At 29.9% G+C, this 12,224-nt stretch overlaps 1 protein-coding gene across 2 annotated transcripts; it reads right to left on the reverse strand.

Moving 5' to 3' along the window:
* Nucleotides 1–4,882, reverse strand: LOC140800605 (meiotic recombination protein SPO11-2). Of its 2 annotated transcripts, none has more exons than XM_073155358.1 (11): nucleotides 4,776–4,882; nucleotides 4,553–4,636; nucleotides 3,594–3,723; nucleotides 3,358–3,495; nucleotides 3,166–3,254; nucleotides 2,844–2,972; nucleotides 2,667–2,761; nucleotides 1,518–1,580; nucleotides 1,364–1,440; nucleotides 1,156–1,283; nucleotides 1–469 (listed from the first exon to the last, which is right to left on the reverse strand). In XM_073155358.1, the coding sequence occupies exons 1-11, from the start codon at nucleotides 4,854–4,856 to the stop codon at nucleotides 335–337; spliced, it is 1,149 nt and encodes a 382-aa protein (XP_073011459.1). In that variant the 5' UTR covers nucleotides 4,857–4,882; the 3' UTR covers nucleotides 1–334. The 2 variants fall into 2 exon arrangements, with proteins under 2 accessions (XP_073011459.1, XP_073011460.1); XM_073155359.1 differs by having other exon boundaries at nucleotides 133–466.
* Between the last annotated feature and the right edge of the window lie 7,342 nt (nucleotides 4,883–12,224).

A 12,224-nucleotide genomic window follows, 5' to 3' on the forward strand; every position in this document is an offset into this window, starting at 1 on the left:
TAGGTTTTAGCAACTCTTTTATTACAAACAAACAAAAAAAGACAGAATATAGCCAGAATATAGCATAGAGTTAGCTACTATATATATATATAATAGAAAGAAAGAGAATAATGAAAGGGAAAACAGCAGATGTGTAAACATGCAATCCTTGCGCTTCAAGAAAAGAAAGAGAATGTACCTACTGAGCATAGCTCTCAGCTCAACGTCCTAAGAGTTAAAAGAGGGGGGAAGAGACAAAGAGTAGTTTCAGATCTTATGAAACTCAAATAGAACAGCTGACATTGTGTTCTGGTATCATGAGATTCTTGCATGCAGCCTCAGAGGTTGGACACGATCAAATATAATCCAACTGCACTATCTTTCTTGCAATATATTTTCCCAAATAGTCGAACCCATGGCAGTATAGAGCTTCAATCTCTGTCCGATGGCCCATCTCAATCATCAATGTCAACTCAGCTCTGTACACCTCCTTAAACCAAAAAAGAGAACATAATTATAAAGCGATATCAGATTTTTCTTTTAGATCCATAGCAATAAATTTTACGACTAATCTATTAGGTACTTCATCCATTAGCACAGCAATCACCTAAATGTTATGAAGATACTTCATTCATATTATCAGGTTGAACTACATCAGTCAGATTATATTTCAATGAGTTTCATCTAAATTGCAGCTGGTTATACTAGTAAATCACTATATCATTATGCTCCGATAGGAGGACAAATCACCCAATCCATTTTACACCTCCAAATAAAGCGGGTGTTGTCGATTAAGAGGGAAAAGCAGGATCCATGACAAATGCATTTCCTGAACCATTCAAAGATATAACCCTTCTCCTATCCTTTAGCTTCTCCATCTTCCATCCTCCTAGATAGGGAGATACTTGAAAATCATGACCCGCCACCCAAACAAGCCTAAAAGGTCCAACAATTTGTTTTTTGGCAACCTAAACATTTTAATAATATTACAATAAAATGACAAAGTGAAGTCAAAAAGCAAAAGCCATGTGATTTCTTGACAGGATTTTCTTCTAAAACTACATGTAGTTATTTTTTCTCAGCCTAAATGGTTTCGCTTTTACCTAAGCCATTTTCTTTATGCTAAGAGATCATAAATAGATGCAATAGTATTTATGTAATAATTGCTAAAAGTACCTGCAGCAATTTAGATGACAATAAACTCTTAGCTATCTGGAGATCACGTGGTTTCAGCTCAAGCAATGAACTTTGAGGAATAAGTTGCAGATCATCTCCTCGTAATCCGAGCCATTTAACATTGCAAGCTGAAAAAAAAATCAGATTAACCAGTCAAATGTATTTGATAGTGTTGACATTTTCAAAAAAGATTTAAGGCAGAAAGTACCATATCTGTATGATTCCAAGCCCATACTTATGCTTCCATACTTATAGGTACATATTATAGCAAGTCCTGCAGGATTCCTGCAAAAACTTTATAATATATCTAACATGGTTGACTGTCTAATCAATAGAACAGGGCAGAGTTCTAAGGGCTCCACCAGTCCACCAAACCGAAGATTGGAATGTCAGGAAAATTCTGACTCAATCGGTGCAAGACAAACCTGTTCCAGATCATTGAAGACAAAATATGATCATAAATTAGAATAATAACTTTAAAGTAGCACTTGGACTCGTACCATCATAGCTTATACTTTAATAGTTATATTACATCCATAGTTGCAAACTTGTCTTTTTGCACCTGTAAAATATTAAGCCCTACTTGCCCACAATATAAGTTGGATCAATAAAAGGTATAATATACCACTATATCAGGAAAATTCTCGTGAGCATTCATTAATCATAAGGCCGCTTAACCCCTTCACCCATATGCCATTTCTTGAAGTTGGATTTTGTACAAAATATGCTATTTAAACTGAACTGCTAAGCATTAAGATGCCAACCTGACAGAGAGAAAAGGATGGTATCCTGAACATTTAGGATCATAGGTTTGCTATATCTGAAAATTGACTGAATTCAGGTGTTTGGGTAGAGACAAAAGTTTAAGAAAGTAGCAATCAAATCAGAACAAATATGACTATTTGGTCCTTCAGTAAGTATTGTTAGATGTCAAGATCTTGGGAAATAGCAATTTTCTACACTGATTTATATTGGCATGCCAATTATGCAGTGAACATGGATAATTGCAATAATGTGATTTAGTTGGATTTAACCACTACAAGGAAGGATCTTATATCTCACAATTATGCTTGTAACTACTATCATAGGAACAATATTCATTTTTAGAGCTACTCTTTTCAGCCCAGCTGTTCAGGAAATGACTATAGCACACTAATCTTCAAATTAGCATGCCAATTTTATAGGTTACAAGATACCTTCATGGAATCATCTCTATATTATCGTTATTTGACAAAGTCAATCTGATTGCATATTATTCATGCTCTCGGATCTTTATATCATAAATTCAAGATGACTAATTATTATCCATGCTTCCATACAGCAGTCGCTGTCCAGATAAAATCCTGATCTGACAGTCATGTCATCAAAGGAATTTGGAATACCAACCGTGGCCAATGGGAAGTCGGGTAAATTTAAATATACGTAATACAAGTGCATAATCTGCTTATTATTATATGTGAGAGCTGGAGTATGGAGTAAGAGTAAATAAATTTGCTTTTGAGGACTAGCACCTTGTTGCAATATCAGGATACCCTTTTGCTGTGATCAGAATGCACGGAATGTGGTTGAATAAACAGTCTTCAGTCAGCCTTTGAAATATAGCATCCTGGTTTAAGCATAACTACCAATCATCTAGGAAGGTAAGAAAGGAAACTGCAGACAAGTACATAATGAGAAAAAAAAATTACCTTCTCTACTATGATTATATATCGAGCATCTGAATGGAAAACTAGTTTGCTCAACAAGTTTAGGTCTCCAGTTATAGCATGTCCAGCAGATCCAAGTTTAGAACAATCAATGCTCTCTTCTCCTGGCTCCTGGATAACATTTTCTTTGGATTAACTAGTGAGAAATCAACTAATCCCAGACTTTGAAAAGCAAACAAGTTCTTCTTGTCAAGACATTCTTACACAAGGTTATGAATTGTTTTGCATGTATGAAAAGGCTTTCTTGTATTGTACTTATTGAGAAGAAACATTATTAAGCATGACAGTGAGAGAAAAAGTCCACCCGTAGAACCAGGCGTCCCGCAATTGCTCCTCTGCTCGATGCCATGACTCCTAAACTCTGCCGAGTACAACGGAGCAAAGAAACAACATCTGCAAAAAGTTAGTTGCAAAGAGTTGAGAACTTATTCCAATATTCCATCATTCCATGAACAGAGCAAAAAGGGATAACAATAGTTTGGAACAACTAACTGACCTTGAATAGTTCTATTAACCTGACGTTGAGAAGTAAAATACTCAGGGGAATCAGATATGAGTTTATAGAAGAGCTCCCTCTGTGTGACTAGCTTTCCCTCACTTAGAATCAGAAAGCAGATCTGCATTACCTTCCATACTGTAAAATAGGAAGACAGAGTTAACTAGATAAACCATGCACAAAAAGAAATAGAAGAGGCAAGATACTAAAGAAAGACTCCCAGTTCCATCTCTGACCTCTGACGAAGGCTTTGGCATCGTTGGCTCTCATAAGAGACCTTCTACAACAGGAATAGGAGAGAAAGACTGACGAAACATCACTCAACAACCCACAACGTAGCCCGCAATTATCAGATCTCCGGCTGATCTATTGTTTCAAAGGGTTAATCAGAGAGGAAATGATGCACCATATCATGAGTTCATGACTAAATAATTAGAGAGGTAATAATGCACCTACTATATCATGTAAAAATGGAGGATAAGATGTCAAAAAAAAAATTATCTCAAGAAAGTAAGTTTAAAATCAATAATTGTTTTGGTAAGTGGATTCAGGAGGGTTGAAACAAAGAAAAGAAGAGAGAGATATACACTGAAGCCATCAAAGTAAGAGAAAGTTTCAGCTATAAAAGATAGTATACTATCGAGCCATCTACTATTCTTGGAGCAGTGGGCCTTCAAACAGAAGCGAGGAGGGAAACATTTAAAATAATACACAACTACCAAAAATTTAACTAGTGATTCAACTCACATGTGAATATGAAGCTTGCAAGAATGACATAGTCATTGAGACAGTGAGAATACTTTTAATTAAAACTGAGTAATTACAGATCATTGTAATCAAGATGTTCAATGCCGCCAGCATGCGCTGTGCTTGTTGCATCTTGAATGTAAAGACATGGACCATGCTGCTCGGCATTTAAGTCTTACCATTGAAACAATTTCCAACTAATCTTACAATGTAGTTCAACTTTCTTGTACTACAGACAATGATAAAAGCCTGCCGTTGATCCAATGGAACATTTTATCATTAAATGCGGCTCCTACAATTGTATTATACAACAACAAATGAACAATTATGCAAAGATATTCACAATTCAACTCACATCAAAATTAGGTTGAACTACCAACATTTATAACTCAGACAAAAAATCAAGATAAAGTTCTCTACATAGAAAAAAAAAGGGAGAGAGAGAAACCAGGGGGAGATGGGAAATGGCGGGAGTTGGGGAAGAGAGGGCAGTGAGGAAATTGAGCACAGCAACCTCGATTCTTGCTCGAACCTGCAAATGGATTCGAAGAGAATGGAAGCTAGGCATGATCGGAAGTGGATCGAAGTAGAAGACGACGAAAAGGACAGTAGAGATTATAATCCATAGATAGGAACCGAATAAGTGATTAGAATAGGAATGGATCGAATACCTGGGAAGGAGGGAGGATCTCGGCGGAGCAGAGGCGTTGATCGGCGTAGAAGAGTGACGATTTGATGAGATCCAATTCCATGGCGGCGGAAGTAAAAGCGCGGGGTCGAGTATAGCACTAGAAATAAATAGACTAGCCATTTTTCTAAGGATTTTTTACATAATGGCCCTCAAAAACTTTCAAAATATCATAAATACCACTATATCATAAATATAATTGCAAATTAAAGTTTAAAGTCTTTATAATTTGGCTTGATTTTAACTTACTCTTTTTTATCCACCCTAATTTATAACTATTAAATGGTGGAATCAATATAGTTCATTGATCATCTTCCACCATAAGTAAGTTGCTAAATGACTAAATTACCCTTGCCAATCTAAAATCAAAATTTTGTTTGAGACACGTGTACGATAACTTTAAAGTGCAGTTCGAATTAAAATTATTGTGAGATAGGCTATGGATGACACCCAGGAAATTTGAGTAACATTTAGAGATGTTCAAATAGTTGGAACCTAAGGGCAAAGCTAAAGAAGATTTCAACTTGATTGTGAACAAAATCACATTTCGCTTCAAAGAGCAGATGTAATTATCGATTAATTTTACCGGTATTCGGATATCCGATATTCAAATTCGTACCTGAAAAAAAAAGATTTACCCATATATGAAACCGAATCCGAATATTTTTAATAAATTGCTATATGTATTCATATCCGTATCCGAATCTGAACCGAGTAAAATATCTGATCCAAGGCGAATTAGGTAGCGAGTCAGATCAGATAAAATTCGATCCATTTTCACCCCTTGAGAGAACTCTCAAGTCCTAACATCAGTACCTCAACCAACAATATTAGCAACACCTTAAGCTCCAACATTATCATCTAATACACCTTTTAAGGGATTCCATATACTAGTGTTTTATTTTATTTTTATTTGTTTGGTCCTTATTTTTTTATTGTTATTAATACTATATGTATTTGTAGCCTCCTCTTAGTATATGATCAAAATTTTAAAAATTGCCAACATCTAGTGGCTTGACTATTAGTACAAAAGAAAAATAATCTCAAAAAATATGAAATGCAAAATCTAACTTTATGATTTATTGGAGAGTTACTTGAATGTTTATGAAACTATGAAATATAATATTTGTAATATTTAGTGTGGCCATTAATAATTGTGTGGGAGACATATTTTTATTTTTATTTTTTTGCATAGTATCTCTCGATCTTGTGACACTATTGGTTATATGCTTTAAATGATTTATATTTAATAGTAATGCAATCGGTTGTTCTAATATTATTATGTTAGTATATAATTATAAGATTATTATGCAATATTTATGTTGCAAGCGTAGAGCTCTATGATCCACAAATAATATATATATAGAATAATTCTCTTTTCACCCCTTGAACTACCACTCATTTTCACAATGACCTCGTAAACTTTTTTTGGTACACTATGACTCCCTGAAATATTAGAAATATCCCACCCCCCTAACGTCGTTGAGAGAATCGGTGAATTGAGCAAGTTACCCCTCCACTCAATATAGCATGTTAATTATGTGACAAAACTAAAATTAAATATAAAATTTATTTTTTGAAATACCTTTATTGCCCTCTGCCCTAATACCCTTTTGCCCCAATTTTTTTTCATTCTCCTCTCTTGCACGTCGACTTCTCTCGCACCCCAACAAATAAAGGATCAATCCAACACAAAAATTCACAACCTGATATCTACACATATTTATAATTTAGGTGAAAATCTAACTTAAAAATCAAACTATAGAACTGAAATTTAACTTTGAAATAGGCACATCCAAAGAATCTCCTACTATGATTGTTCTCCATGAAGCTTGTTTGAAGTGCAGCGATCATTCCAAAGTGGCATACCACTTCGATTGAAGGGTGTGGCTTTCTTTGACTATCAATGCTACTAGTTAGATAGCATGAAGGTGCCATGAAGGTGGAAATTGATGATACCGGTAGGGAGAGAAGCTTCATTATGTAGGGTGTGAAGGTAGGAGGTTGGAGCTTGAAGAACGAAAAAATAAATTTAATGGAGGTGGGAGGTGGGGAGTTGGAAAGATTAGAGAAGAATATGAGATGCAACAGACTTTAGAAGAAAAATAATGGGGAATCCGGCTCAGCTGGAGAAGAAGAGGGTTTTAATTGGCTATCTAAGGGTATTTTGGTCATTATAAAAATAGGTAACTGAACCCTAACGGAATGGATCAAGTTGGATATTTATAATAGTTCAAGGGGTCATAGTGTACCAAAAAAAGTTTAAGGGGTCATTGTGAAAATTGGTGATAGTTCAGGGGATGAAAAGGAAATTATCCCTATATATATATATATATGCAGTCTTATGTTACAATAATTTGTTTAGAACGTTGCTTCATAATTTTATACTTGTTTATTTTTAAGAAAATTTGCATATAATACCTTGTCTCTTAACGAAATTGTGGTTTACACCTTATATTTTTACTATTTACAAATCGAACCTTATAATTTAGAGAATACGTACTATTAGATATATTAGTTAAAGTTAACTAAATCTCTAGGTTACGTTAACTATACTAAAAAAAATTATGAAAATACCTTCAGCTAAGTCACACTAAGGACATTTTGGTTATTTTATAAATAAAAGTATTTTACTCACTTTAGAAATAAAATATCTTTACTTAACAAAATATTTTTACGATGTTAGTTTAAATATAACCTAGGGTATTTTCTACACATTTGCAAATAGTGAAAATATAAATTGTAAAGCATAATTTTGTTAAAAAGTAAGGTGTTATATATAGATTTTCCTTTATTTTATTATTATTACTTACGAAAATATGATATAGGGATGAAACCTCAGGATATAGTCACAAAAGATATGATTTGATTGAAATAGTTTGATCATCCTTGCGTTAATTTTAGATAATTTTTTTACTAATTATTAATGTTCATTGTTTATATTATGTCATTATTAGTTGACATAAATATCCTATCAATTCTTTGAATAATGTGTTACTTTTTTATCGAAAGTTTTTCTCATTTCTTTCATTTTATTATGCAGATTAACTAATTTAACATATTTAGCATCAATAACAAAATAACATAAATAAAGCAACATCAATTATCAATTATAAACATGTTAGTGTTGGTGTCCCAGACATAAATCATATGAATGATATGTTTAGTTTGTTAATGAATGATTTGATCGTTTTGTACCTTGAATACTTATATTAGTGGATTATTTGAATTGATGACTTAAATTGTAGAATTTCACAATGGATAAATTTGTTTACTCTTAAATATTTTTTATCAATTACACACTTTTTAACTAGGAGTTATATATGCAGTTACTATAGTACGTATAATTTAAACAAAATAAAAATACATATCAAGAAACCATTGCCCTTTATATGTGAATATAAACGATGATATCTCTAGGCACCTTAATAAAGTTTGTATTATGTGCATGCAATATGATTATATGATAATCATATCATAATTAAACTTTAAGAAATTAAGAAAAAATAATTGGTCAGGATGATACATTCCTATTAGGATTATTTGGATATCATGTGGTAAAGAATTGACACAACAACATTTTAATGTCACAGGGATCGTGATTTTGTATTGTGCTTTTTCATCCACATAATTTGGGTAATCAATATACAATGGCTAGTTGTATCATTGATTTATGGAATTAAAGTGTAATTCTATTGCCATAATGATGGGATCCCAAAAAGTCACATGGATATGAAAGATTAAAAGAAAATATATTAATAAAGCATATGTGATATGCATATAATATGTGTTGTGTTAATTATAATGAGTTATAATTAATTTGTACAAATTATGTGTTATTAATACATGAATAATTTTATGATATGGAGATGTTGTAAAATAATCCCCGTAATATTTAAAAAATGTGTGACATATTAAATGACTTTTGACACATGAGAGATGCATATAAATTAATATTCTAGCTTTTTAATATATGAGATTATGAACTTAATTAAATATTAATAGAGAAATATGTTTAAGTCCAAAGCCCAAATATAGGCTATTAAAATTTTGACAGATAAATTAACTGAAATTGGAGAGAGAATTAGGTAAGAATAGAATATTTGATTGTAAAGGAAGCTAATTAATTTTCTACTCAAATTAATTATTGTTGCCCTAATCTTATGCCTATATAAATACCTCACATTAATAGCCAAAATTATCAATTTTTAGAGTTTTCTAAAAAAATATTTTCTCTCCTCCTCCTCTCATGTGTTGAGAAATAACTTTAATTAAAATTCTAGAAAATTTAAAAAATAGTTTAAACTAGGATTAAGGTTGTACTTGTTAATACTTTACTAGTCTTAGAGATACAAGTATTTTTTTTAATCTTTTGGTAGATAACTAAGACCACTCGTTATTTGAAGGGCTAAATCACAAGAACCGTTGGAAGAGAAGGGAATAAGAAGTTATTAAGCAAAACAACCCTTCTTGATTTGAAGATCAAATCTAAGATATTATGTTATTCTTTTTGTTATTAAGCTAATTAAGATTATTTCTTGCACTTACGATAACTAGATCATATGTTTTGGGTAGAATAAAATTTTGTTTTATTCCTTATTTTTTTCTTAGCACCAAAACCTTCAAAATACTAATACTACTGTTATAAGGACATTATTGTTCAAAATGATAAACATAGCGACCCGTCCCAACTAAAGCTTTGAAATAAATTGTCTGTATTTTCTTAATTGTAGCTACTTTCATGTCCGATTTGATAATTTTTTATATCATTCTTAGTAGTACTATTGCCTCATGTTAGCATAAAGGTAGATTAAATCATTATAAGTTGCATCATTAGATATACCATCTTTATTAAACTCTCTCTACATAACAATATAGCCTTGGAATAATATCATAAATTATTGTGAAAAGTCAAAATACAAAAATAAAAAGTATAACACAAAGAGTTGAGAAATATTTTTTTTTATAGTAGCATAACATAAACAGATAGTTATTTGTACTATTATTTATTTAAGATGTTTTAGACTTCAATAATAAATAGTTATATATATAAATATTTGATAAAAATTTTAATATAAAAATTTAAGAGCTACCACTACTTCTCTAGAAAAACAAGAGCAAATCTAAGTATATTAACATAACAAAAATATTACTAGTTAAACTATTTTACTAAAAAAATTTAATTTTCATTGACATACGTACTAAGATGAGAAGATTTGAACAATTTATTATATTAACTAATTTAGTATTTTACCCAATTAAGATGATAGACTATTTAATATGTTAAAAAATAGCTATATTACAAAAGATAAACCAAATTTCATATCAAAATCATAACTTAAATTTATTTAGTGTATAAATAAATGGATATAAATTTTATTTATTTCATGATAGAAATATAAAGTCAAATAATTTTCTACTTATAATGGTATCTCTACCAATAAGATAATCTATTAAAATTTTATATTATATAATATTTATCTCTTATATTTAAGAGATCTATTTAAGTAAAATTCTCATGAATTTGACACTTTTTTATGATAGTATAACATAAATAGATAATTATTTATACTACAGTTTATTTAAGATGTTTAAACTTCAATAATAAAAAATTATATATATATATATATATTGTTAATAGAAAAATTAAAATGCAAAATATTAAGTGTCATTACTGCCTACTGGTTCTCTAAAAAAACACTGGCAAATTTAAGTATATTAACATAACAAATACAAGATATTACTAGTTATACTATACCATTAAAAAATTAATTTTCCTACATATACATAGTAAGATGAGAGGATATGAATAATTAACAACATTAACTAATTTAGTACTTTGTTCAATTGAGATGATAGATTATTTAATGTGTTGAACAATAATTGTATTACAAAAGATAAACTAAAATCCATATCAAAATCATCAAGACCTAAATTTATTTAACATATGAATAATCAAATATAATTTTACTTACATTATGGTAGGAACGTAAAGTCAAATAATTTGTAGCTTACTATGATATCTCTACCACTAAGATAATCTATTAAAAATTTTATGTTATATAATATTTGTCACTTGCATTTAAGAATCTTGAATTCAAATCTTAGAAACAATCTCATTTTAAAATGAGGGTAAGGCTGCATACATCTCCCTTCCTAGACCCACTTAGGTAGGATTCTCATAGATTTGTGACATTTTTTTATATGATAGTATAACACAAATAGATAGTTATTTATATTGTAGTTTATTTAAAATATTTTAAAATTTATTAATAAAATATATATATATATATATGTCATCGATAAGAAAAACTTAAATGCAAAAAATTAAGAGTTACTACTAGTTATCTAAAAAAGCTCTAGCAAATCTAAGTTTATTGACATAATAAAGATAAAATATTATTAGTTAGACTATTTCAGTAAAAAATGCACATACATATTAAGATGAGAGGATATAAATAATTCATTACATTAAGTATTTTATTTAATTGAGATGATAAACTATTTAATGTGTTGAACAATAGCTATATTACAAAACATAAAATAAATTTCATACCAAAATCATCAAAACCTAAATTTATTTAATATATTAATAATCAAATATAAATTTTATTTTCATACGAATGTAAAGTCAAACAAATTTTACTTACGACGGTGTCTCTACCATTAAGATAATCTATTGAAAACTTATGGTATATAATGTTTGTCACTTGTATTTAAGAGATCATGAATTTAAATCTTAGAAACAAAGGGTAATAGTGTATACATCTCCTCTTCCTACACCGTACTGGGTAGAATTCTCATAGATATGAGACACATTTTATTTTATGGTAGTATAATACAAAGAGATAGTCATTTATACTACACTTTATTTAAGATATTTTAAACTTAAATAACAAAAAGTTATATATATGTTCATGATTAAAAAAAGTAAAATGCAAAAATCAAAAGTTACTATTAGTATACTCTAAAAAAAAGTCGCAAATCTAAGTTTAGTGATATAACAAAGATAAAATATTAATAGTAGTTTCACTAAAAAAAATTAATTTCAATACACATACATACTAAGATGAGAGGATATGAATAATTTACTAAATCATTAGATAATAGACTATTTAATATATTGAACAATGATTATATTATAAAAGATAAACTAAATTCCATATCAAAATCATCAAGACCTAAATTTGCTTAGTATATTAAAGGCATGCATACTATAATTCATGTATAGTCATTTGAAAACGTTTATTATAAGGAGAGATGCAAATCTATAATTAGTGCTTGAAAATTAGTAAGATATTTTTTTCTTAAATATAATAAAGACAGCAAGTATGTAGGATAAAATTTTTAAGAAAAAGGTAAATTTTAAACCGTAAAACTCAAACTAAAGTATTAATAGCAGAAAATTTATAAATCTTTAGTTTAATTCCAC

The sequence above is a fragment of the Typha latifolia genome, chromosome 14 (genome assembly GCF_019914945.1).
Source record: "Typha latifolia isolate L0001 chromosome 14, TyphaL0001v2, whole genome shotgun sequence".
NCBI classification, from domain to species: Eukaryota; Viridiplantae; Streptophyta; class Magnoliopsida; order Poales; family Typhaceae; genus Typha; species Typha latifolia.